The sequence below is a fragment of the Dermacentor albipictus genome, unplaced genomic scaffold, assembly GCF_038994185.2.
Source record: "Dermacentor albipictus isolate Rhodes 1998 colony unplaced genomic scaffold, USDA_Dalb.pri_finalv2 scaffold_28, whole genome shotgun sequence".
Classification (NCBI taxonomy): Eukaryota; Metazoa; Arthropoda; class Arachnida; order Ixodida; family Ixodidae; genus Dermacentor; species Dermacentor albipictus.
Window position 1 is genome coordinate 1,621,606 of NW_027225582.1, and position 27,807 is coordinate 1,649,412.

At 44.6% G+C, this 27,807-nt stretch overlaps 2 protein-coding genes across 6 annotated transcripts in view; both read right to left on the reverse strand.

Annotated features, from left to right (window-relative positions):
- LOC139046685 (uncharacterized) overlaps positions 1 to 20,341 on the reverse strand; it is a 32,958-nt gene extending 12,617 nt beyond the window's left edge. For 3 of the 5 annotated variants that reach the window (XM_070529687.1, XM_070529686.1, XM_070529685.1), the window contains exons 1-3: positions 20,178 to 20,341; positions 16,174 to 16,248; positions 3,226 to 3,325 (exon numbers count right to left, since the gene is read on the reverse strand). In XM_070529687.1, coding sequence (XP_070385788.1) covers positions 3,226 to 3,325; positions 16,174 to 16,248; positions 20,178 to 20,321 — 319 coding nt within the window. In that variant the 5' untranslated portion in view covers positions 20,322 to 20,341. Of the gene's footprint in view, positions 1 to 3,225; positions 3,327 to 16,173; positions 16,249 to 20,177 lie in introns of those variants that run through there. The other 2 variants (XR_011509989.1, XR_011509988.1) reach the window with 1 other exon arrangement.
- A 6,561-nt stretch (positions 20,342 to 26,902) lies between these two features.
- On the reverse strand, positions 26,903 to 27,460 carry LOC139052620 (uncharacterized). Its single transcript, XM_070529692.1, has one exon. It carries the CDS (start codon positions 27,458 to 27,460, stop codon positions 26,903 to 26,905), a length of 558 nt encoding a protein of 185 aa, XP_070385793.1.
- Positions 27,461 to 27,807: the final 347 nt, after the last annotated feature.

Genomic DNA, 27,807 nt, shown 5'->3' on the forward strand with positions numbered 1-27,807 from the left:
GACCCTTCTACGTGTGCATACACGCTGCAAACAAGTTGGGCAGCCCAACTCAACGCTTGTTCAGTCCAACCAGCTAATGTTTACATGAACTTGACAGGTACCGTATTTACTCAAATCTAGGCTCAGTCCCTAAAGTCCAAAGCCAACAAAAAAATATATATATTACCTCGAATGTAGGCCGAACAAGAAAAGTGAGGACAGCGTTCACAAAATGCAAACAGCATTTATTGAATCTGAACGTGCAGAGCTCATTCAACGTCATTATCGCTGCTAGACTCGTCGCTATGTTCCTTGTCACTGTCACCTTCAAACAGTGCACTATCTTCGGTACCGTCAAGCACATTAGATAGGCTGCACTTTCTAAAATGCAGCACGTGATCAAAGTACCTGGGATGTCGTCCCATGCTGCAGCTACCAAGCCCGCAAGCTGCGATTGTGATGCACGTTTGATGCTGCCCGTTGCCGTTAGCATGTGGTCTTCATCAGTCAACCAGTCCGTGTAACATTTCCGCAGACGATCCTTGAAAGGTTTGTTCATGCAGACATCAAGTGGCTGCAACTGGCCCGTCATGCCGCCCGGTATGACAGCGAGCATGACATTTCTTGGGAAAGTTTCTCGAGCAGGCAGTGTCTTCCTTTTAAATATCATATAAGGAGGGAGTTTATGTCTATCAGCTCTGCAGCACAGCATCACAGTTGCGTGCTGCTTCCCGTAGCCTGCAGAGTGCACCTTCACCTCCTTGGCACCCTTTTCATTCACGGTGTACGCCACTGGCATATCAAAATACACAGCCGTCTGGTCGGCGTTGTCGACTTGCCCAAGGTTGGTTTCAGCGCTACGTGCTGCTTCTCTCTTTCGCAGCACGTAGCGCTGAAAAGCTATCAGCTTTTCTTCGAAATCGCTTGGCAGCTTCTGGGTGATTGAAGTGCGATGTCGAAGGCTGAAGCCGAAGCACTTCATGAATTTCTGAAGCTAGCCCTGGCTGGCTTTGAAATCATTTCGCTTTAGGCCTCGCTCCCTTGAAAGTTCCCTAGCTTTCGTTTGGAGCACTTCTGTTGTCACTGGAAGGGCGGCTGCTCTCTGCGTCCGAACAAAGTCGGCCAAAACTGTCTCCACTTCGTGGCGACGGCCTTTCTTTGGTCCGCTAAATACCATCCTTGTTGCGGCGCACGCAAAAAGCTGCTGTTGTCCCTTTCAATGACAGATGTTTTTCTTGTCGACGCCAAAGTGCTGCCCGGCTTTAAGGTTCGACGATGCCTCTGCAGCTATCACAACTTTTTCGCTTTAAAGCGGCACTGTAGTGGTATCTCCTGCTTGGTGCCATCGTGATAACACCACGGCCGACACGACACAGGTCAAAATGGCAACCTCGCTTGTGTACGGTTGGCTACTGGCATGGCTAGTAGCGGCTGCGATACTGACTTTTCTAGATGGTGCTAGCTATGCACCATATTTAGCAGTTTCAATGAAAAACTGGCACGTTTTTTTAAAATCCTCAAATCTAAGCAACCCTAGGTTTGGAATATGATTATTTGAAAAAACTATCGGCCTAGATTCGAATAAATACGGTGTATTCCAGCTGGACAAGCCGGCTCAACCTGATTCTGTCGGGTTCATGTAAACACCCTGAAAGACGAAAAAAACACTGTGCCAAGCAGCCTAGGTCAAGGGTATTGTGCAGCAGCAAGTACAACTGCTGCTGAACTGTGCTTGAGCTTGTATTTAATTCAATACAAACGTTCTAAACACACACAACAATAAAGTTTAATGCAATCTCAATTTTACAACAACCAGTATGGGCACGAGAGTGCTCCATTTAGCCGTCGAGGGGTGTCGCCAATCTCCTTTGACCAAAAGCTCCATTAAGTTCCCTTAGCGGAAGGGGGACTGTGAGCCACCAAGTGCATCTCCCTCGAGATAAAGACGGCAATGTTAAAAGGAGTTTGTGGGTGCCCATGTCACAGGGGTATTAAACAGCTCGCTGTGCCCGCTCTCCCATGCTTGCTACCTTAACGTACCGTAAGTAAAATTTGGTTACCAGAGCCCTGAAAACCCAAGTCTGTCATTTCGTGAGTCGGAAGAGGCAACTGCAGAATCTGGGTCACTATTCTTTAGTAACAGAAAAACAGCGAGTTCGGAATGCAATGTGAATGTAACTTTGATGTTATTATTACAACTACACACATCATAGGGCTCTAAAAAATAGGACCAATCTTTCTGCCTAAAATAATGCTGAATGTTCTTGCAGCACTAGATTTATTACTCCTGTGAGGGTGTACTGTAAAATTTTGGTGACTTCGCCATTTTCTTACAAAATAAATACGCAGCGTAGCTGCTAATTTTTTATGTTAATTTGCAAAAAACTTCTTCGAAGATTTGTCTGGAAATTTTTTGCTTCGCTGCCCTGTCTAAAATAACCCCACATGGCCGCTGATCTCAGGGTCAATGAGAGGCGCTTGCTGAACAAGAAAAGTACAGCAACTTAAAGAAAAAAAAAGATTGTGGGTGGCAGAAATTCAAGTTTTTTTGGGCCAGTAGTTCCAATAGTTTAATATTACGAAAAATATGTTTGGCAGCGTACAAAGTTTTATTTTTGAAGTGATTGGTCTTCAAGTTTGCAAAATCTGAAAGTCGCAAGAATGCTCTTCTCCACGATTAGACTTTCTCCGAATTCGCGCTGAATTTCTTAACACAAAGGTTGATCGATTCTTTTCTATAGAGGGACTAGAGCACATGCCCACCTCATACAAAAAATTTCGCTGAGAAATAGTCGGCACTCCCCCAAGTGTGTCCTCATCTGAACACGCCTACGCCGTTATTTCTCACTTCCTAGTGGAATTCATTTACTTTTTTTTTAACTGATGCTTACAGCTTGTCTGTCTTCTCTTCTCGATTTTGCCTTACATCAAAGTCAAGAGCCGCAGCAGGCGAAAAGACACTCTTTCTTCCCTGCGCTCGGGGATAACACGTAACCTTTTTCGTCGTGTTCCTCTTGGTACATTGCTCACAACACCATGTTACGTGTTGTGAGCAATGAAAAGCAACAAGAAAAGAAAATGAGAGCGATCAAGTAAGTTGCTAGCATTAGCCTATGATTCAACTCTGAAACAAGGGCGCTCGTACGAGAGACGCTTAGTCAAATATGATGCACGCCAACAGAAACATCACAGCACTCCTAAATGCTACTGCAATGTAAGCAGTCATCGCAAGAAAACTTCATTTACCTTTCCTGGAACAAAAACCACGGTGAATTGTCATGCGAGTCGCGCAGAGTGCTGATGCTACTGGGGGACGCCATGTTTGAAACACTTCACAGAGAGGCCCCTGGTGACAGGAATCGGAAGTAACGGGAAGTGAAAACCCTATTAAAGTTTGTAAACCGTGTGCTCTACCAACAATTTCAGATTAGATCTATAAATGTTCGTGCTGTACTAAGCTACTGCAAAAGCCTTGCTTATGGCATTCACGTAACTAACGTAGCGGCCACATCATGTTAAACATCCGAACGTCGTAACGGCAACATGAGCGTGGAGAGGGCAAGTGGCATTTGGCGTTTTTTGCGCCGAAACCGTAACGTTCTCGCGCTCCAATCACCTGTAATGCCGTTTATTGTTTTATTTTTCGCGTTCCGCGCTTTTTAAAAGACTAAACTGCTTCTGCACAGATATGGTGGGAGCCTACCTTAATCATCTCGTTGCGCCCAGCTTTTTTCCTGCGGTGGCGATAGCAAATGGCTATCACATCCAGCGTGCGGGTAGCAGTGGTGTGTGGTACAAATGTTTACCACCGTTTAGCAAAACTGAGCCGGAATCTGGCTCAAATCAGCACAGAACAGCATAGGGAAAGCAGAAAGACATCAGCTCATGGCAGCTTTCCAGAAGGTAGAGCAATGTTTCAGATAATTAATACTTTTGTTGCGTATACTTAGATACTAGTAAAAAACCCTGAAATGATTTTGACGATTTTGTGCAAACGTACTGAGTTGTTAGGGTAGATCTTTCTGATCGTTAATTGACATATCTAAGTGCTCCGCGTAAAGCCTGTACTTTATTATAAGGTTTTAAAAACGTACATTGCTACCAATCACACCATGTCACTCGGCTGAATTTTCAGCCACCCGACTATTTGACGCAAGTTTTCCTAATGATGGCAGTATGGTGAGTTATCCCATAGGCTACCTTGAGCGCATCATCTATAATTTTTCTAACTTTATGGTGAACAAATGTTCGTAATAATTGGAATGTTATTAATTTTTTTCTATAAAAAGAAAGTAACACAACGAGAATGCACCAGGACAATTTCTCACTACACTTAAGCACTTGTGGCACAAAGCAAGTGTTTGCTTTTGTTACGTGTTCCGTGTAAACAAGAGCCCCACAGTCAGTGTTGATCTCGATCTTTACTTTCACAAGCACCATGGTTCACCCTTGTCACGTTGTGGGCCGCAAACCTAGCAACTGGCAATACGTCTAACTGCAACCTTGTGTCCCTATGCAAGGAAGCAGACAAGCGGAGTGGCTACAGCGCATAGACTGTTGCTATCTGATCGATGCCATTTTGTGCGTTTGTGGCCGTCACTTTACACCTGAGAATTATTACCACAATAGTGTTTCGCATGTCCATTATTTGGGTAAATGCAAGCGCAAGCAGACTAGACCAGGCCATTTGACTGTGCCGTTTTACAGGATGAGCATAAGTGCAAATGTGAATAGTCTGCACGGTGAAGCCACCTGGTTGCAAAAGCTCAACCAAGGACAGTAGCTGTAGCGAAGTCTATTATACTTTGATGCTGGTGTAAATTTTTTTCAGGAGCATAATCGTGGACACATAGTTTTTGTAAATTTTTAAAACGTCTTACACTTGGTTAGAGCAATATTAGCTCTTCGGGTGGTTAAGCTCTGTACCACCAGGTGGCTGGACCATGCAGACCAATCAGGCCACTCACATCTATGCCAAAGCTTTTTCATTAGCTTGAGTTTATGCCTCCACCCATCCTTTGAAACGCTCAGCTCGCTTGCGGTTACCGAAATACCAGACACGTTCAGCGCTGCGACAGAATGCTCGCAGCGCACGCTGCTTCGCTAGCTCTCGCTCACACCGTGGGATCGACTGCCAAGCAGCTGGCGGAGAGGTTGGAGAGGCTTTGAGCGCTCGCTCCTAGACAAATGGAAGTAGATGACATGACCTGTCATCATGACGCAGAGCCAGTGAAAGCGGAGCTTAGCCCCGATCACTCGGTGAACAAGTTGAGGGGAAAATGCATCACTATGGAGGAGGGTAACTTGTACTCGTCCCTAGCTATCTTAACATGCGGCGCTTCCTACGAATTGTGATGTGAATAATCTACTGTAGCTGAACCCTATGCGTCTACAATATTTCTCCAAACTGTTTCAGGGGCCCTTTCAGTAGCAAGAAATTTAAGATATTTAAGAAGACTTGATGCAGTGTCATCAAAACCTCTGGCATGAAACTATGAACTACTGAAGTTATGTATCTATGAAGTCAAATTGTTTTGGTCAGCTTAAATATTTTTTGTGCTCCAATTTTATCTTAGACTGGTAGGTGTACATTGGCTCGGAATGCTTGGATGTCAGGAGGCCTTAGTTTCCTCATTGAACATGGTTTATTAAATATGGCACACTGAACATTATGCAGCTACAGCAAACAATGAGACAATTATCGGAACTTCTGAGAACTGTTCACATTACCAAAATTTTGGGGACAGAACTTTTATCCAACAGCTGCCCTACGATGCCTATGTAACATGGATTCCTGCTTCAAGTGACATGCACCTTGAAATGTGTGTAGTACTTTGCACATTGTGAAGTGCTATGCCGTGTAGCATTAGACAAACGAATGATGCACAGAAATGCACCATGGGCCAATGGAACACCAAGTCTTATGATGGGTCACGCGACTAGGCAGTAGTATTAAACAATGTGTATGCACAGTGTGTTTGCAAACTGCAACAAGATTTGGTAAGTCTTTCTTTTCCACTGCGAATACTCTAGCATGTTCAAAGATGTGAAAACACACATACACAGACAAAAATAAGAACAAGTGGAGCTTGGCAACAAAGAAGTGAAATTAAGAAAGAAGAACCGCTGCGCACTTGTTACCGAACACACATGATATGCGCTGCCACATTAGTGATGGAGTGTAAACCCCGTGAACAGCGCAAACTTCGTTTTACTCCTTAAGCCACCCAACTTGCAAGAATACAAACAGATAAGTGACATCTCCCACTCAAACTGACATAGTGCGAGCACACATAGCAAAAGCACCAAATAGTCACGTTTGCAGTTGTGGAAGGATGCACATGCAGAAATATTAGTGTCGATAACAAGTGTGCACCGCTATAAGGTGCAGAAGCCTATTTTGCCATGTGGTTTCATGCCATGCAATATTTTGTGGCTGGGGGTCAATCTATTAGCGCTTCTTTATTGCAGTTGTTTGCAACTAAACTTGTCAAAAGTAACACGCCATTCATGTACCTCACAATCCAACTTGCCTGTGAAAAAAAAAGGAAGAATAGGTTACATCCCTTTCTTACTGCAGGAATAAGTGAGCTGACTTAATTGCGTGCATCATCTCAGAGGCAATGTGCACTACCTTGTTCACTCTCTCACTCCAATTACAATGTAGAGCCATAGCATAATATCAAAACAGAATCAGCACAGCATTATGGCGAAGCAGTGCAGATGACGGGACATGTGAAAAACGGGACAGGACAAGACATGTCCTGTTGGCATTGTTTCACCATAATGTACAGTCAACCAAAAACAGACTACGGGAGGACCCTCATGCCACCCAGCATGCTAATCCAAATTTGTCATACTTGTACTGCTCTGTCACGTTTCTCACATTCACATAATTTCCTCATTCATGGGAGCTCTGTCTGAGGTAAGAACGTAAATTATTTCAAAAACAAATATCCCAATTCCAGCGAAGGCCTCTTGTGTCACTCTAAACTCAACAGCCTTATTAGTGTGTTCATACCCTTTTATATATTTTAATTTTTCTTGTTTGCTGCATACTTTATACAAATTAAATACCAAAACAATGCAGCAATCCTGTCTCTCCACACCAAGTAATTTATTCATAATTAGAGCAGAAAAGGTGCAAAAATTATTTTCATGCTTCCGCACATGCAGTGCTATCTCTAAGCACTTTCAACTGAACAGCTTTCAATTGAGATTAATAAGAGCAACCAGGAAATTTTGGCCATGACTTTTCTTTGGCTAGCATGAACCAGAACGCATAGTACAGAAAAGAATGTCACACACATGCACTCACAAACACACATCACTAGAAAAACTACTATTTATTAGAAATGTGATTCCCATTAAAAGGCAGAAAAAGAGCACGCTTGGAGGGACTAAGCAGTGAGCCCACATGACCCATGCTGATAGGCACAGAACCTACACTAAGAATTGGATATTGAATTTCCACTATCTTGTAATAATTTATTTTTCAAGTGACATTATCACCACTTAAATATATTTTTTGATAAGTTATAACCAATAAAACACAGCACCTTCTACTGCCTTTTCCCAAAGGCCTGTGCATGTAGTGTCGAATTAGCATGAAATTTGGCAATCTTTTTTAACAGTAACAGAAGAACAGGAACACAGCATACAAGTTATTGTAAAGTAAAAAAAAAATATGTAGCTGAAGAGAAGTCATACGGAAAGCAAAGTTACTGCTATCACTGACACGTGCAATGAAATGAAAAAAAAGGAATATATCATGATACTGTACACTTTCCATGTGGAAATCTTTTCTGGAAAAGTTATACTTTTCAATGGCTGCAAAACTCTGCTTTAACAGAGAAATGGAAATAGCAGATAACGAGATATGCTGAAAACAAAATGCTAATAAAAAAATGCATGCTTGAACTGGTGTTTCAGATTCTCTATGCAAAGGAGGAGCACGAACTAAAGACAGCCATTGCAGAGCTTCAGTCCTTGCCTCATATGCCCTATGTTCAGAGAGTGAACACGTTTCTTTTGCGCCAATGTGAGTGGGTGCTCTTGTATCGTACTGGTGTGCTAACAAGAGGCCAAAACACAACTATTTGGAGGCTTCTGTCCGTATTCTAAAGGACATCATCCTAAACAGAACAAAAGCCTACAATGCAGTAGCTTTAATTGAATTTGTGATTAGTAATTGGGAGAAATATTTCGAAACACGGCTGCTGCGCCACGCACACAATCGGGAACCTACCCACCGAATTGGCTATGAGCATCTTCTGCAAAAAATGCCGGAATCCCCCCCCCCCCCCCCCCAAAATCAATTAATCAATTCTAGAAGTAGAACAAAATTGCTACCATGTTCCGAATTCTTCTGGAACTGGGACATATGAGGTATGGGCGGACATTGGGCTATGCAGCTGCAGGGCAGGGAACCAGGGTGCTTTCTGTAAGCACCAGGCTGCTGTGCAACAAGCCTTTGGTGGTGCTTTCCCGAACAGCCCGGAGCTGACAGTTGGAGACCGCACAGAGCTTGGCCAGCTTGCCCTCGGAAAGCGTTGTCCAGCAGCAGGCTTTTTCATGCCTTTGACTGCACATGCCCTCACCTTGGCACCCTCATCTGTGTGCGAAGCAGGACCATCGACTTCGCACAAAGACGTAGGGCAGGAGACGCAGACAATCTCCACAGCGCCAGAGGTGCAAGGAGAGATGGCTGACTTGGGCCGAATACATCTGGTACGAGGTTTTGATAGCATTTTCCTTTATAAAATGTGACGAGCTCAATTCTGAACAGGTTTGATTCAACACTATCAACATAGAAAAGATGCGTCCATCACACAATTACACCAGCATTTATAGCACTATGCATTACACGACTTGTCTACATCCACTAATTCTTCTTAGTATTGATTTGAAAGTTAGGTACTTTGATTTTACTAGCTGTTCTCTCTGCTTTCTACAGCAGTGGGATGAGTAAATTTTTTTTCCTATACACTACAGTTGTTCCTTTTGTCAACCAATGCATGACCCTTATCTCCTTTTCAAACTTCATTGCCACCAAAAAGCTTCTGCCTAAATGCTTAGGTCTAGCATTATACAGCTCTTATAGTGTGCTAAGTATATCTAGAAATGTGAATAACTTTTTAAGATATCCAATTAGGGCTACATACAACTCTTCCACCTTTTAGCTTACTTAACCTAGCCAGTGCCACTCGGCTTCCATTACCAGTTGGTGCCCAAACATCAATAATGGGTAACGCGTCCAAAGGAAGGCATTCACTTTAAATGATTAGGAGGGGGAACAGTGATAAGCTCATGTGGCTTTCTTTTTTAACAAAAAACGTTACCATAATTTTGGCATGCAGTAAAATACCTACAACTTTTGAAGAATATCACTAAGCTGTCATTCAGGAGCAGACACTGACTTATATCTCCATTTCTTCAAATCAAAGGCAGAAGATTAGAATTTATGGGTTATGAAGAAATTTAGCACAAATTTGATGGTGCCTGTGAGTTATCAATTTTCTAATCTACATGCCGATAGATGCCAATTGGAATTTTAGCATCTCAATTTCTGTGCAAGCAAGTGGCACTTGATGCATTGTAAGAAGTGTAGCCCTTATATCTCCATTACCTGCTCATTGCATCAGGAACTGTATGAAATGACAGGTTTGCTGCAACATTCTATTAGTCCATGTGGTAGCCTGTCACAAATCCAACCAAGTGTATAGACTATGAAGGGTTGCACAATACTGTTCCTCCCCTAAGTGAAGGCTTTTGTACTTTAAGGTAGATATGAGACATAACTTTACTAGTAGTTTTGAATATTGTGCAATTATATATTCACAACAAAAATAGTTTTTCAAAGTGTAATAGTAATATACGGTCTTTTTGATTCCGCTTCGTCGCAATACTAGTGTGTCATGCAGTGAAGCATATCAGTGGCGTAGCCAGAAAATTTGTTCGGGGGGGGGCTACGCCACTGGCCCAATATATATATATATATATATATATATATATATATATATATGTGTGTGTGTGTGTGTAGCTGCACGTTTCTCCCTGCAACCACTTCAGCAAATTTGAGGAGGTTTGTGGCATTTAAAAGAAAAAGTTTAATGGCGTTTTTCACTGGTCGATCTGGAGCGGCCGCCCAAATCCTCGAGCGAGCGCTCGGGTTTCACAAATCCGAATCGGCCAGCGGAGCGCAAAAACGCTCCGCGGCGGATCACACAGGAAGTCTGCGTACACGTCGCACGAACCGGTTCCGAAATCCATGCCCTACTTCCGTTCTGTATGTTTCCACGGCAACCAAACTCGCCGTTCCCCGTGTGTAATTTGACCGTGGCAGTCGCATAGTCCGTCATTTCCATGTCGCGCCCGCAAGGATTGCGCATGGACAACGTGCATAGAAGGCTTCGTACAGCACCTGCGTCACTTCGTAATCGCTGTCGTCCGCGCTCTCATCGCTAAACGCGAGTACAGTGGCTAGAATAGCCACTGTAACGCGAGCGCTGCAGCAGCACCGAACGCAGCCATTTTGCGAAGCAACACAATGTTGTGCGTACCAACCAGGTAACGATTTCGCTTGAAGACGGAAGTGACGCGAGCTATTTCCGCCCGAATCCGCGTCTCGGCGGCGCAGCAAGTGAGAGCGATCCGGCGCGGAGCGAGTTGATCCGAAACGACCAGTGGAACGCGCGAACCCGCTCCAGATCGACCAGTGAAATTCGGATTCGTTGCCGCGGAGCAAGAAATCCTGCTCCGAATCGACCAGTGAAAAACGCCATAATTCTAGTGACTACTGGCTTCGAATTTTTTCATTTAGGAGGTCAATTATTTATTAAAAATTGGCCAAAATTGAAAATTTTCGGGAAACGAAACTATCAAGTTTAAAACTCCGTGACTCAACAATGAAAAATGGTATCACAATTCTGTGAATTGCATCTAATAGTACATCTACAGCGGACAAAATAAATATGTTAAACATGAATCTCAAAAAACTTTAGTTTTGTGGAAATACGGCTTTTGCAGAACCCTTGTACACAACGTAACCAATTAACGTAAGATACAAATTGACACAGCAAACTTGTCCGCTTTGACTGTTATAATAAATGCCGTTTACAGAACCACAATATCTGTTCTTCATGCATAGCTATTAGTTTGTAAACGCCGTGCTCCTATTTTTTCAAACTTTCGAATTTTCCAAAATATTTTAAACAAAATTCAGGCCCTAAATTGAAGTTCTGTTTCCAACAGACACTAGGATTTAACTTTCTCTCTCAAATGCAACCAATTTCAATAAAAGCGATTAGCAGGATTATCTCAGAAAAGCGTTTCTGCGTTTTACAAGTATTTGAATAGGCCGCATCGGATTGGGCCCGAGCTAAAGCTTCCTCTTAAACAATTTATCGAGGGATCAAATACATGAATAATAACTGCATTGTCATTGCCAAAGATGCTGCAAACGAATTCTTGAAAGCTACGCTCTGTAAATACAAGTAAAATATGTATTTTTTTCATAAAATAATATACTCGTATGTGCCAAAAATTGTGCCCAACGTAACTGACGTCAATGCTTCCATGTTTTTTGTCTATTTATTAAGTAAAGAAAATATCACACGAACTTTAGAACTATATCAGTTCGAAACCAGGAAAGCTGTGCATGCCGCTGATATGAAAAATTAAAAGGCAATGAACTGAACAAGTTGAGGACAAATATCTTAATGAAACTTTGTCATTCAAGAACCGTGCTTACATTCTTGTATATATGCAATGGCCAGTGAAAAATCTCAATGACACTGTCGTTTGTTCCATTGTATTACGCAGGAGTAGCTGTCCCTTGTCGTGTATCGTGAGTAATTGCACCGAAGTTATAGTCGCGACAGAGAGCACGTATAAAAAGCAGGAGTTCTGCAAGATATATGAGGGCAAGTCAAATGAATGAGCCAACAACGGGGTACTTTATTTAAAAGTAGTCTTCATGATAATTTAGACATTTGTCCTGTTGACTAACGAGTTGCGTGATTCCCGTCTTATAAAACTCCTTGGGTTGCTGCTTCAGAAAGTCTGTATCTGGTTCCCTTGAGCTGTTTTTTCGGTTGCCCCGAAATGTAGAAGTCGCAAGGTGACAGGTCTGAGCTGTATGGCGGATGTTGCAGCGTTTCCCACTTGAACTTTGCCAGTTTTGTATTAACCACATAAGCGACGTGGGGACAGGCATTTTCGTGGAGCAAGATGACCCCATTCGTCAATTTTCCACGTTGTTCGTTCTTGATTGCGACACGCTGCCGTTCTGGCGTTTCACAATATCGGAAACAATTGATAGCCTCTCAAGATTTAGCAAATTCTATCAGAAATGGACCCTGTCGATCAAAAAAAAAGTCAACAACACCTTTCCAGCGGAAATGATGGCCTTTACGTTCTTTGGGGGTGGTAAATTCGAATGTTTCCGCTGTAAGCTTTGCCGTCGTGTTTCAGGCTCGTAGTAGTGGCACCAAGGTTCGTCCCCGGTCACAGTTGCAAACAAGAAGTCGCCATGCTCATTGTGATACCCGATCAGATGAGTCAAGGCAGTGCGAAACTTCTTCGTCTTCTCGCGATAGATAAAAATCTTGGGGATCCATTGCGCACCAAAGAGCCGATAGCCGAGAAGCTCATGAATTATGGCGTGAACCGAACCGTGACTGATGTTCGGACGGTCTGCCAGTTCATCGATGCTTATCCTCCGTTCCTGTTTCAGCAGCTCATGAACCTTTGAAATTGTGTGGGGGGTGATTGCACGATGGTTTTGGCCCAGTCTTGGAATGCCTTTGCAACGTCCTTTGAACCGTTTGCTCTAACGATTCACAGTGGTCAATGAAATGCAGTGTTCAACGTACACGGCAGTCATATGGTGATTAATTTCTGTTTTGGAAACACCTTCAGCTGTCAAAAACTTCGCGACACCGAGTTGTTCAACTTTTGAAGTGTCCATTATGTGACGCAACCATATTCAACCCAGTGTATGAGAGCATTAAAGAACATTTATCTTCACACCTGCGTGACACTTTTGTAAATGAGACATGCCGTTCTCCTACGCGCATGCCTCGCAGATAATGAACCGAACCATTATTGCGCGGTTAGGGTAGGCTCACTTTCATTTGACTCGCCCTCGTACATTAGAAATGCAAAGATACAATGGGATATGCAAATGCGAAAATACTGCTTGATAAAGGACAAAAAAGTGTCACTGGAAACAAAGTTCACTGCATGTATACAGAAAACCTCGCAACAAGATATTTAAGTATACGTATAAGTCTCCAATGAGTCTATGTATGTAACTGTATAAGTTAACTGTATTTAATGCATCTAATAACTGTATAACTGTAATAACTGTATAATGCGTATATAATACTGTAATAAAGAAGTAACTGTATATAATGCGTCAAACAAGGCAAATAAACATGTTGCACAATCATAGATTCACAGAATCCTAGATTCCGCCCCCATTCCATCCACTCCCCCCGATGTATTGCGCGCGACGGAAGGCGGCGCGCTTGCTCCCCGCTTTTCTCATTTGCGCACACAAGACTGAGCCACCATCGCCGGCTCACCCATTACACCTCCCCTCCTACGCTTTCACTCGCACATACAGCATGCAGCGCGTGGTCACGATGTTACCACCCTTGGACTTTATACGAAACATGAGGGCGATGGCAGGAATGCGCCTGGAGTGTCCATATAATTGCTTTCGCAATAATATAATAAACGTATCCGGCAACTGAAGCGTCCCGTCGCCCATTACTTTCCGCAAAAGAAGTATCAAAATCGAACTTTCACCATGCGACAATTCGCTGCGCCGCAACAATGTATTTTTTTTCTGTGAGGCGGAGGCACCGAAAGGAAAAAGAAACGCATAGGAAAGTATCTTGGCCAGAATCTAATGCCTACTTCGGGCACCTAATGGGGCTACGGAAGGAATACCGAAGAAAACATGAGACGCTTGGTCCACTGAGAACCATACGCATACTGCTCAGTATCCTACAGCGGCGAAAGAAGAGTTTCCGGAAAGGTTCCGCTCAAGGAATGCGGTGCAATCCTTCGAGTCCCCACAGTGATGGCGAGGAGCGACCATTGCTTTTTTTCTCTCGTCTGCTAGCCAGAAAACGTCCAAAACTCTGTCCGGTGAAAATCCACTCGGCCAGAGAAAACCGAACGCGCACCAAAGTGTACCGCACGGTGGTCGGGGCCATACGAGAAAAACGTATGCGCTCTGGTTGGCTCTGGCAGCCCGCGGTTAGGGTAGCGAGAACAAAAAAAAAAATCGAAGAGGCTCAATGTGTCCTCGCGAATAAAAGTCAAAGTAGAAAAAGTAAATAAGAACGTATTTACTTTGGCTGGCTTGAGTGTCTTGACATGGATGTTCTGGCGTAGGTTAAAAAAAATGTTTATATTTTTTTATGTGACATGACGGCACAAATGAACCACCCCAACGCTTCGTCTCATTGGACCTCGCTGCCTGTTTGTCAACTCCTCTGCTAGTGTGTTGATTTGGCTTGTCTCGTTGTATGTTACGATGTAAGACTTTAGAAAAGTCAATAGACATTTGGCGTCAAATGTTTATAACAACATTAAACCCACAAAGTTCCGCAATTGAAAATCTAAAGCACAACTTTGGAAATGTCAATGCACCTTTCACATCAAGAGCTTATGAGATTTATACCCATAAAGTTTCGCTATTGATATCCATGCGCTCCACAGATTCCGTGGCCTCAGTGAGATGCCGCGGCGAGCCCGCTCACCATCAAAGTGCCCTCGAAACTTTGTGCTCGGATGGCACTGCTTGGCGTTATGTGACTCCCGGTGTATGGGCGTTGAATCCAGCCCGAGTTTGCAATCTTCGTGGTTAAATGTCTTTTCGAGCGTCAAAAAGACATTCTAGACAAAATCCAGAGTGATTTCCGGCGCCGGGGGTCGCTTTGGTCGGCGGTGCATGGACAGCACGAAAAAATTTCGGGGGGGGCTGAAGCCCCATAAGCCCCCCCCCTGGCTACGCCCCTGAAGCATATATACCATGCAGTGAAGCATACCAGGAATGCAAGAGGCACTGTAACAGAACCTAGAATGCATTCGCTTACGTGTATGCAGGCGCTGGCTACAGTGTCAGTATGAGCACCAAGATGTCTATTAAGTGTAATTGAGATGTCTAATTAAGGTGAAAGCACTGTTATGGCACCATCCCCTTTATACTTCTAGTCATAGCTGTAGTCTAATTGTTAATGCATGCACTGTTTTACTTTTGTTTCTTCTCATTAACTTACTGCATTCACAGAGGCAGTTGCACCATGCTTTACTATCAATTAACCTCTTTATAGTTTTTTAGATTTATTTAACAAGTCCTACAGTACCAAAGTTTGATCTCATTCTTCCACAGAACAATTAGTACAATATTCAGTAGTTACATTCCATAAGCCCCTGTTTCACCCTGATAAATTAAAAAAGTTCACTAATTCATTCATTCAAGTTTGCAGTGAATTCTCTACACAACAGCTATTCAATATTCGATTGAGAAAATGTTCATCCAAAATCAATATTTGCTAGCTCAAAATCTACTATTCGCACATGCCAAAAAAATTACTGTGTGCAAACAGCTTGTGCATATTGTGGCCTCTACAGCACCTAAAATACACCTTTAGGTGCATTTTTTTGGGTGCTTAATATAGCCTTTTTTTTAATGGCTAATATACAATCTCTATCTATAGCTTGTAGATTTCTAGAATATGTACTCTGTTAAGATGTCCACAAACTAGAACGTGACTTGAACAACTTATCAAAGGAGTGTATTTTTGATGGCTTCATCCGTCTGCGTCCCTGTTCTCTTCTTTGGCTTTTTCTTTTAACACATATGTAAGTGCGTTGGCTTTAGCAAACATCACTTCAAAGCAAAAAACATTTGTTGGCTTAAAGGACTTTCAAGATTTAAACATGTTCATTTACGTGACTTTTTGCAGGACCACAAAAAAGAGTGTGCTGCATTCAATGAAGCATACCAGCGCGCCCATGGACTTGGTGAATGCATTCCTCAGTATGCTGCTGTTATCAAGTCCATAACAGAAGACCTGTTAAAGTTGAACACCAGCAGCGCTGTGTTTGCATACATGTTGAGGCAAAAGGCCATGGGAAGGGCTATCAGGCATGGTAAAAAAATTAAGGTACAACCAACAAGCTTGGCAAGGCGCCGACCTGGCCTACCGAGAGGTTCGGGACGCATTCCTGCCGGCCGACCAAGAACAGCTGGAAAAAGGAAAACAAAACGTGGACATGTGCTCAGCCAAAGTGTGCAGGATGATGTACCTGGGGCCAAATGCCATTAGGAACTCAAACTTTATGGAGACCTCACAGTTGACCCACTAAATATGTCTCAGCATGCTTAAGGACAGTGAATACGTTGAACACACATCATCTGTCATCGAAAATGCCCATTTTCGGCCTGCACTAGGATGATTTTTAAGCAGTAATTGTAGCTCACAAAGTCTGATTGCAGTGGTTACTAATGCTAACGTGCCCCTTTCCTTTTGCAGTTTGTTATTTTTATGAAATTGCATAGCCAGCTGCTCCTGAACCCTATATCAATTGTCTGTCCCTTCTTGAGGTGGTTTAAATACTTCATGCAGCATCCGCACATTACCAAGAGTCCACCTCTAGTTCTGTTGCCTTCATCGTGCCATTGCTTCAAGCGACTTTTCAAGGATGATATTGCTATTTGTATTGAAATCTAGCACTAATATTGTAAGACAGACTAACCAGGCTGTCAAGCGCTTTTTATTCCAAAAAGGAAATGCCCCAGCTCATGCGTGAAGAAGCAGAACAGGGAAGATGATGATGGCTATGTACAAATTAAAACGACGAAGTATGTTAATAGTGCTTACAATATCTAGGTTTGCAAGTAAAAAGATGTTTACTGAACATGGGCCATGAATGCAGAAAGGTCCGTAGCGATGAGCACTGGTTCAGGTCGAGCACTGTCTCGTGCTCTGCATTGGCGATCCTGCTTGCACTTCAGCTGTCCTCTACTCCTTCATTTTGTGTGTAAAAACCACCAGTGCTGTGGTTATAGTTAGTTGTAGGGCTAGCTTCTGTTTATCAGGCAGGGCTTCTTGATTGGTAGCAGTAAGGTACAGCCCAAAGCATTGTATAAATAGCATCCGTAAAGCTTGCAAGTTGCCAGCCTTGCGCATAAGTTGTGCTTCAAACATTGATGCCGCATGGTGGCCCTCGGTTGCTCACACCTCAGTAAATTGTGATTGGCAGTGTTACACTGGCGCTCTTCGTAAGTTTTGTTACTTTGGTCACAGGAACATTTCTAGCTCTGTTTGTGTCGTTCTCAACCTAGTGTGAATAGAGTGTGAATTTTTTAAATATTTAATTCTGGGTTTTAAATGCCAAAACCATGATTTGATCATGAAGCACGCCATTTTAATTTTTTTTGTAGCGCTAGTCCTGTGTTGATTAGATACGCGACCAGCACCAATACACGCCATGATGCAACATCAAGACATGCCTTGATGCAACAGAAATGCATAATAGAGGTAGACGGTGCACTGCATGAAAAAGGTAACCATGGAAGAGACGTAAGATGAGCTGAACAAAATGCTATCTTCGTTCTGTACCATATCCTTTTGGCATTGTACAGCTCTTTATTTTCTTTGCCGCCTCTCCTCTGTAACTTCACTTTTCACCTTTTGTTCTTTGTTGTACTGTCTGTTACGTTTTTGCAGCGCAAATGTGCCAAGTTGTTTTGCAACTGCTGTTGACACATTTAAAGATTAAATTGTTTTCATTGGCAGCCTACTATTCTTTCTTGTTTCTCTTTAACAACAATCTGCGTCCTTCGATATTGACACACAACATTTGCTCTGATCATTTAGTGAAGTTCTTATAATGAGTACTGACAATGGACATCACATTCCAGCTTGAACAAGCAAATGAGACTAATGATCATGAACCACCTCTTAGTAAACATACCATGAATTATACTCAAAACATTTCACATGAAATATGTAAGCCAACTAAGCCGCCATCCATCATACTTCTATTTTTGCCAAACTTACCAATCACTATCTCAAAGATCTGTTGCCCTTTCTAAACAAGAATCTGAGCATTTTTTTCCATGTCAGTGTGGATTCATCTAGACTTACTGATGCGCTTGGCTGAAGTTACAGTGTCTGCGCTTATGATCCTCACTACTTTTATTGTTTATATATTTACTTGAAAACATAAAATAAAAGGTGACAATGAATACACATGGCTAAAAGGTGAAAATATTAATGTTCTTAGATCTGGCAATTGTTCCTTCTGCAAACTGTAAGTATGGAGCTAAACTGGAGTAATATTACCATTTAGGTAAGGCATTCAGTAGGATAGTCTTACCTAAATCTAAGGTGGGGTTAGTTTTCTTTATTTAGATTTGTAAGGAAGTGAGTATCGGCATATGTGCATGTCTTAGTTCTGTGTACATGCAGTCCAGCTAATATGATTGCATTAATGTTTACAGCTTACAAGCACTCACAGATTAGACAAGTGGGCGCGAGGCCAGCAAGTTAGTTTTTTGATAGCTACATGAAATAAGTGCAGGACATATGCAAGTTATCTATTTTTCGCACTTTGATTTGTTTACACCAAGACAAGTCAATAGCGTGCAGGAGACCATATTCAGGCATGCCTTGTAGCAAGGAATTTTTTAAGGTACTGTCACGCACTGGCTGGAGCGCTCCAGATGGCAGAAAAAAAATCAACAAATGAAAATAAAGCTTTATTTTGGCAAGCTTGTGCCCAACAGGAAAGCCAAGAATAATTCATTAGCAGTGATGACAGAAAATGTATTCTGTAATCATAATATGAAATCCCACAGGCGTCAGCTGTCGTTATTTATCTCAATATCATCACACTTTCATAAGTAATGGCAGCAATGGGGTAAATCTGCAGAACAAACACAATTATCTTCAAACTTGCACATAAGATGATATGACGAACCCACTTTCCTTGAAAGAACGGGAGTACTCAAGACACGTGCACAATCCGACTTCACTAGTGCATCATCATGCGACAGTACAACAGAAGCTAGAGCTCATTTGCCCAGTGTCAGATACATGGAGAGTATGTGAACTCAATGTTAAAAGTAATCTGACCAATGGAGCCTCAAGGTACGGCATGCAGCCAACTATGTTAGGACATATTTTGATAGCAATATGATGTGGCAATTCATTATTAAGGAGTTGAAGAACAAGGCTGAGGGCAGTGCCCTGCAGCACACGGGATGAGACACATGCAAAAGGCGAGTTATTTCAGTTACAAGACTTGTTAAAGGGACACTAAAGCAATTATTAAGTGAAGCAAAAGTGATAGATCAGTGCTTGAGAATCTCTAAGGCGTCAAAAACTGCACCTAGAGTCAACCAGGTATTAATTATATGAAAGAGTTAAATTCAAGGTAAATAAAAATATGTTTACACATTGTATTTTTTAGCAGTTGAAGAGAGTAAACCCATACTTCAACTAAATCACTTGTAATTTTTTCAGAAGACCCAAACCGTGACCACAGTGGTTGAATGTAGTACTTCAAACAGGAAAATAGAAGCCAAGTAAATCATCAATTTTGGCACAGCATGGTACAAAATGATCACCAAAAAAAGTAATAGAGCCATTAATCACATGAGTGAAATCGGGAAATCTAGCCTAGAAAACGTTTCTACACGAAGCTAGGGTACATAAAACTAAGACCACATTATGATAAAAATTGAAATTCGTTGAACGCGGCGCGTATACCACGCAACGTGGGTTACAAAAACGGCTAAGTTCTGACTTGGTGTTGCAGAACTTGGCGGCTGGACACATATTTCGCGACGAAAAACGTGGCTCGCGACTTACAACACCAGTCAGAAGCGCGTTAGCAATGAAAAAGCATGTTTCGTGGGCTGATCTGTTTCAAATGCCACAATTTTTCCCACTGTATTTGCGACTTCTTCAGTGAAGCTGAGACAACAGCATCAAAAGACGGAAGCGTACGCTTAATCTCCTGTGAGAAACGCGGGTTACTGCACCAGTATAGCGTTCAGTATATAACGTTTGCCTTCTCCCAGCCCACACAACAGCAAGACGCAGCCGCCACACAGCGATGCCAAACTATCACACCAAGTTCAGAAACAAAAACAAGGAAATGCTTACCTCTACACTCTGCGTAGAGCCGCAGTGTATGCGCACAAAAACAACGGAGTTCTTGCCGAAGACCCAAACGCGCAGAACGGCGGGGCGTCGCCGAAGGCCGTTGGCGAGCTGGCGAAGCAGACTGCGCGCCCAGGCGTACCGCATCTCCCTAGTGCCTAGGGACGTACCTAGTAGGATCTAGGGCGCGTGCCGTGCCGCTTCGGTGAAAAAGTACCTAAAACGGTGGTTCGTGCGAGCACCGTATAGTGGCGCAGCGGTCGAGCGCTGGGCTTGGGCGTAAATAGAAACACGCGGCCGGGTAACCGCAGTATGGAGCTAGGAGGGGAAAGAAAAAGAAGAAAGAAAAATACAAAACGTCCGCAACCAGGGAATGTAGGCGAAGCGCGGGAAACTTCTTTTCGGTCGCTGTAGGCTGCGCTTGCGGCCGAGAAGCCAGCGGTGTCTGTTGTCAATAAATTTTGAATAAACGGAGCGATCTATCGCAGCATAAGATGAGAAATTCAGAAACGCACCCAAGGCAGCACCACAAAAGCACTTGCATGCGGAAGAATTAACATGGATGCATACGCTATAGTGCGTCGCAACAAATGTACAGTTTAATTGTAATATATTTTTTAATCAGTATAGTTTTACCTATACAGCTTTGCCTAATAAAGTTATAAGCTTCTAGCTGAAAACATGTAACTGCTTACATTAGGCAATATTATATATGTTTCTTTTTTCTTGTCCATCAATTGTTGCTGTCAACTTTATACGTTTTCACGTATAGCGCTTTCATATACCGCTCTTGCGTAAGAGCAAGGGCCTTCTCTACAATGGCACCACTTCCCCAATGGCAGATGCGCGCTGCATGCAGGCGGCCGCGTAACCTATATCTCTCATCTAAAATAAAGCTTCGTCATTGCAATATATGACTCATGCACGTACTGCCTCAATATACGAAATCGCATCCGTCGGAAGTCTGATTGTGGATATTTTACATATGAACGTTCGGTAGACATCCCGCACTTCTTCTAGCTGGCGCATATATGAAAAAAAAAGTCGTTTGACGTGATCAAACTTTCGGTTTCCGCGTTCGAATATACATATTTTCTGGTTTTTATATGGGGCTATGATGCACTTACGTGACAAATCGATACCACCGAACGTCCGAAATGACGTCTAATTGATAAAGACATATACAATAATGCATAAACGAGGTTTGCGCCTAAATGAGTATTTGTAATTAATTACATAACATAGCGAATGGGTAGAACACACACAGAGACACACGTAGCTGGAGTGCCTGAATGCTGGTGAGTTGATCATTGAAATAATGAAATAACATTACTATAAAATGAGGTGTTCTTTACTTGCTGCTACCAGCGTGAGCCAGAGAAGAGGCGACACACGAGAGATACGCACTTATTATTTGCACGAATATAGCGCGAGTTTTTTCCCCGAAATTTCGAGCCTTGGAACGCGCCTCGCATTATATTCGGGTTCCTGACATGAACATGACGTGTGCTATTTTTCTTTTACCTTATCTAAAACTGACATTTCACCATGCGCAAGAGCGCGCGAGCTGGGAGTTCTTACTGTTCATTTCGCGCCGCCTTTATCGTCCCGGTTTAAAACGCTCTTAGTGCCGCATCAATATGGTTACGGCGTATTAATCGAAACCTTGTGATCGGCGGTGATGTGCAGGCGCGCCAAGCGAGCGGCCTTCGAAGTCGCCCGGAGAATCGTCGCACAGTGCCTTCGCCGTATTTGATTCTATTACGGGTATGTCTGAAGTGCTACCTGCCGAATAACTTTGGTCGCATGGGGGGCAGAAACCGTCATCGCCGACGGTGACAAAGAAGTCAGCAATAACAACGAGTAATTGTGCAGTCCTTTCACGGCATTTTGCGACGGCAGTTCGCAGTAACGAGGAATAAATTGCGCCTCGCGAGCACCCGCTTTTATACGTAGTTTCCTGTTTCCTTGCGGCATCACTTCGTGTTATATATATATATATATATATATATATATATATATATATATATATATATATATATATATATATATATATATATATATATATATATAGTTTTTTTGTGAGACTGAAAGTCCCCTCTCACGTTATATTAGTGGTGGCGTCATTTTGTGCATATACGCTAAGTGTTTATTTGGTTTTTTAGGGACGTGCCCTGTCTGATAGCCGCTGAGCCACTTCGTATATTTAAGAAGCTGTGTTGATGCAGCTTAGTCTTGCAGAGGCCGCTAAATTTAATGCCTTGTCATCGGTCACAAGAAAAGCGAGCATAATAATGTAATGTGGCACGAAAGGTCTTCACGAGTGGTTCAGGCAGCAATTGCACAACACTTTGAAATTGAGCCTTCAGGCCATGCGTTAACACGCGCCAGTGCGTTCCGACAAGCTGCGCAGTGCTTTGAAGATGTGAGAGGCACCAATTTTTTGTTGTTGTTGCTTTTGCGTAACAAATGTTGACGGACGAATATATATAATGACGGAATATACACCAGCTATACAAAAGCGATGACGGCGGTTCATCACACGGGTAAAAACAGCAACCATCACATAAAGACGTTAGTGAATTTCCCCACAAAGAACTGTGTGAGAGAGAGAGAAACAACTTTACTGGTCCATTATGAAATGAAACGCGTTAAGCGTCTGATGGGGTGACTCCCTCTTCGCGGGCTCCATATACTTCCAGGGCCGCCTGGCCCCTGTGGATCAGTCGGAGCTGGTCTTCCAGGGCGGGGCTGGACCGCATGATCTCCCATTGCTCGTAAAGGGTGGGGATAGCAGGGGGTTAGTTATGGGTATAGGTGGGGGGGTGGTCTATGGAAAAAATTGCACTTTCCTATTACGTACCGAAGGGTGCCTAGTGCATTGCAGCGAGGACATGTGTTCTTGTATCTCTCTGGGTATATTTTGTTCTGGAGGCAGGGGTGGGGAAAGGATCCTGCCTGGATTTGCCTGTATATTGTTTGTTCGGCTCTGGTCAATGTGTGGTGGGGGTGCGGGAATGTCTTCCTGCCGTCCCTGTAATATTTGACTATATCTCTGTAATTTGTGATGGGTTGCCATCCCCTTGCCTCCTCCTAGTTGGCCCGGGAGTTTAGCGCTCGGGCCTGTTGATGAGCATATTCATTGCCCTCAACTGAGGAGTGAGACGGGACCCAAACTAATTCGATTGCTTGTTTAGAAGGCGTAGCTTTACGAAGGATGTTTAGTGCCGCAAGGGACACCCAGCCAGATCTGTAGTTCTTATATGCAGCTTGTGAGTCCATGAGGATCTTGGGGACGTTAGGTTGCAGGAGTGCGAGAGCTATCGCTGCTTCTTCTTCCTCTGAAGACGGAGTGTAGATTGATGCGCAGGTGACCAGCTTTTCTAGCCCGGTGACCATGACTGTTGCCCTCGTGGAGTGTTTGGATAGAGAGGCATCTGTATCTAGAACAGTGTCGTCTTCCTCCAGGGTCCTGGAGATGGCTCTTGCCCGGGCGTCGTGTCGTCCGTCATGCCGAGTGGGGTTCATGTTCCGTGGTAGTGGTTTGCATTCCAGCTTCTCACTCAACTTTTCGGGTAATTGGTCGTGGTGGGTGTAGTGCGATTCTTGCCATCCTAGCTTGCGGAAGACGCTTCTGCCCGCCTTGGTCTGGCTAATCTGGCTAAGGCGTACCCTTTGATTGGATAGGTGGGCTTCTACGAGCTCGGCTACTGTGTTGTGTACTCCCATTTGACGTAATTTTGTCGTGGATTAATTTATGGGAATACCCAGGGCCTGCTTCGTGGCTTTCCTGATTATTGCGTCAAGTTGTAAGACGTCCTTCTTGAGAAGCTGCAGGTACGGCGCTGCGTAGACGATTCGTGAGATAACAAAGGCCTCAACGAGGCGCAAGGTGTCCGATTCCTTCAGACCCCTCCGCCTGTTGGCCACTCGTCTGATCATGTTCAAGATTTGGTCTGACGTGAGCTTGATTTTTCTAATCGTGGCTGTTGCCTTGCCGTCTGCCTGGATGAGGAGGTCCAGGATCTTGAGTTGAGGTACCGGAAGGATCCGGTTCCCTTCCAAAGTGATTTATATGTTTTCTGCTTGTTTCCTTGATGCACGTGGTCTGACAATGGTTAGCTCCGATTTTTGAGGCGAACAGCAAAGGCCACATGTCTTCACATAGCTGTTGATCGTGTCAGCGTGTTTTCCATCCAGCCATCCGACCCTGCCCTCGCAGTCCAGAGGGTGATGTCCTCGGCATATTATGCGTGGCCCAGACCATCTATTGATTCGAGAAGCTTGGGCAACGGCAGGAGAGCCATGTTAAATAGGAGGGGGAAAAGGACCGAACCTTGCGGCATTCCTCTATCCCCCAGGGAGATAGGTTGGGATGTCTCCTCTCCTATTCTGATCCTTGCCGTTCGGTTACGAAGACAGTCTCGGATGTAGTTGTAAGTTTTCACTCCACAACCCGTGTTGCGCAGGTTGCGGAGGACACTTTCATGTGTGACGTTATCAAAGGCACCTGTGAGGTCCAGCGCTAGTATCGCTCGCGGCACCTGCTTCGTTGCTCTCTTAATTACCAGTTCGTTGAGTTGTACGAGAACATCCTGGGTGCCCAGGTGTTGCCTAAAGCCATACATTGTCTCTGGCATCTGATCGGTGGCATCAAGATGTCGCTGCAACCTCTTAAGTACCATACGTTCCATGACCTTCCCCACGCAGGACGTGAGGGATATCGGTCGCATGTTGTCGATGTGAGGTGTCTTCCCAGGCTTGGGTATGAAGCGGACTACTGCCTCTTTCCATTCGTGTGGAAGTTTGCCAGACGGCTCCCAGATCCGGTTCATATACACGAGCAGCTGTCTGCGGGCCTTGTGCTCAAGGTTGCTAAGTAACTTGTAGGATATGGTATCGGGTCCCGGCGCGCTGCCCCTGTTGCTCTCGGAGATTGCCGAGACCAACTCGGTGTCAGTGAATGGCTTGTCTAACTCTTCATTCGTAGGTCCTGCGTAGTCGGGAGGTGCGATATCACCCTTCTCCGTTTTCAGGTACTTGGCCTTCAGGTCGTTGATGAGTTTGTCGGCACCCCCAGTATAGCTGTTGAGGGTGCGCATGAGGCTTCGATTTGTGGCGCTCTTGCTGCCGAGAGGATCGATCCGGTGACGAAGGAGGCACCACGTCTTCCTGGTAAAAAGGGTGCCCTGCAGTCCATCACACACACTGAGCCAGTTCTCTCTGCACAGCTTGGACGCGTGTTCAGCGGCCTGCTTGTTGAGATCATGGATGCGTTTGCGAAGTTTCTTGTTGTGTCGTTTCTTCCAGAGTCTGGTGAGGCTGTGTCGTGCTTCCCAAAGGTGGGCAAGCTTTGCGTCCACACAGGGTGTCTGCAGTGTGGTCGCAATTTTCTGGGTGTATTTTTCTACCAGCTCGAGTTGTTCCTTAGCCCATTCCCCGTACGGTTTGGTGCTGTTCGTGTCGTCGTCTTCATCGGCTGCTTGCCTTTTTCGAAGTTTATCCCAGTCAGTTATCTTTGTTGTTCCCATTCGGGCCTTGAACGCGGGCCCCCTGATCGTAATATTGAGGATATCGTGGTCCGACCCCAGGTTCACGCCTGTGTTTTGCCACGACACGTCCAAGGTTCCACTCAGCAGGGTAAGGTCTGGAGTGGTGTCCCGGGTCGTACTTGTGCCCATGCTGGTGGGAGTGTCCGGTTCGTTGAGCAGGGCCAATGTGTGCTGATCCATGAGCTTCGCCAGCACCCTGCCTCTCTTGGAGCAAAATTTGTAGCCCCATATTATCAATATTATCAATCTCAATAGGGATTGGCTGCCCGCCTCTCCCTTGCTGTCGAGTAATGTGCCCTCTATGTCGAGGTTCTTCTTGGAGGGCCGACAGTATGCGTTGAGTATAAAGATGTTGTCTTTGCTTCCTGTGCCTCTGCTGTGAATTTCCAAGAGAACGTGTTCGCACCCTCTCTGGCTGGTAATGTGCTGCGTTGCAGTTATGTTACTTCGGACTAGGATCGCTGTGCTTTTCTCATTAGGATCGGTGTATGTGACGTGCCCAGCGAGTTTTGGTCGCAAGTTCGTTTCTTGTATTGCAAGGATATCCGGTTTGTGTTCCGCATTATCTATGTATTTCTGTTATTTGCCTATTTTGTCCATAATTCCTCGACAGTTCCATTGGGCTAAGATCGTTGTATCTTCCTTCCTGTTTTTACGCCTGGCCACCATCTTGGCTCAGGTGGTAGTCGTGAGACTGCTCTCCATGCACGGTTTCCCATACGAGGCTCCCTTTTTAGCTTTTTGAGTGGTTAGTATGAGCTGGTTGACATTAGCTTCTAGTGCGTCGAACTTGGCCATCTTGGACGTTACCAAGCCGATTTGGCTGGCAAGCTGTGTGACCATCTCGGTGAGGGCTTGAATGGGCTTGGCCCACGCCGGTTCCTCAGATGGATTCGATTCAATTTTCTCTGCCTCCATTGCTGTTACCGGAGGCTCCGGTTGAGCGTCCCTCTTGGCAATTTTGCGTTTTGTGACATCCTCGCTGCTTTTCGATTTTTCTAATGCCTCTATGCGCGCAAGAAGCGCGCTGATTTGCTTATTTTGCTTAACTACAAGCGCTTTGAGTTACATGCATTCCTCACAATCTTTCTTGGGAGTCTGGGGAAAGGGAGGGAAACCTTTCTTGCTAAGAGCGATAGGAGATCTAACTGCCCAGCCCACCTGTTTAGCGGCGTTCTACGACGGTGTCTGGCTCCGGGTCTTCGACCTTGAGCGCGACTCCCGGCGGCGCCCGCTGCAGCTGCTGCCGGCCACGTCACCCGGCGACGACGCTCTCAAGCCTGGCTTTGAGGCGCAGCTGCTGCTCCGCCCTCGTCCGCCTTCACGGGAAAGAGAGTGATTCCGGTCCCGTGACGTAGCTGCTCCCTCCCGACGTGGCAGTTTAGAGGCTTCTGCAGACGTGTAGTTGGTACCTTTCCGCTCCCACCGGCGTTTCCGTACCACGTACGGGATCTTGAAGCGAGCTCTGCACGCCTTGTCTGCGGTCAAATGTTCTTCCCCACAGAGGTCACACTTAGGGGTATACTTGTGCTGTTCATCGGGATTTCGAGCACCACATCCCCGGCAGATCCGGTCCGCTGGTTTAGGGCAAACATCCATGCGGTACCCCAGGTGACCGCACTGATAGCAGATATCTATCTGTTTTCTGTACAACGAGTATTTGGCGAGCAGGCTCCCGTAACGAACGTAGTTCGGCGCTTTGGGTCCATTGAAGGCGATCACCACAGACGTCATGTTAGCGATGCGGTTGGCCTCTACAGTAGTGGGATTATATTCGTTGACGATGTTCGCGTTGATTTCTTGAACCGTATCTCCGAGGGGGACGCCTCGTATGACTCCCTTGGTCATGCCATGGGGGGCCTATTCGTAGGCGCTGACCTCGTGCTCATTTTCTTGGACGACAACCTCGGTGACTCCAACGTACCGGTTAGCATTTTCTCTCTGAAGTACTGATGACAACGATGTTTTGCTGGTAATTTGGGCACATCACGTTCCGGATCCATTCTTTTTTGGTGACTCCCGCCGCAGCATAAATGGCCCGGCCAACTTCCATATGGCCGACCTTGCTGATATTCATACCC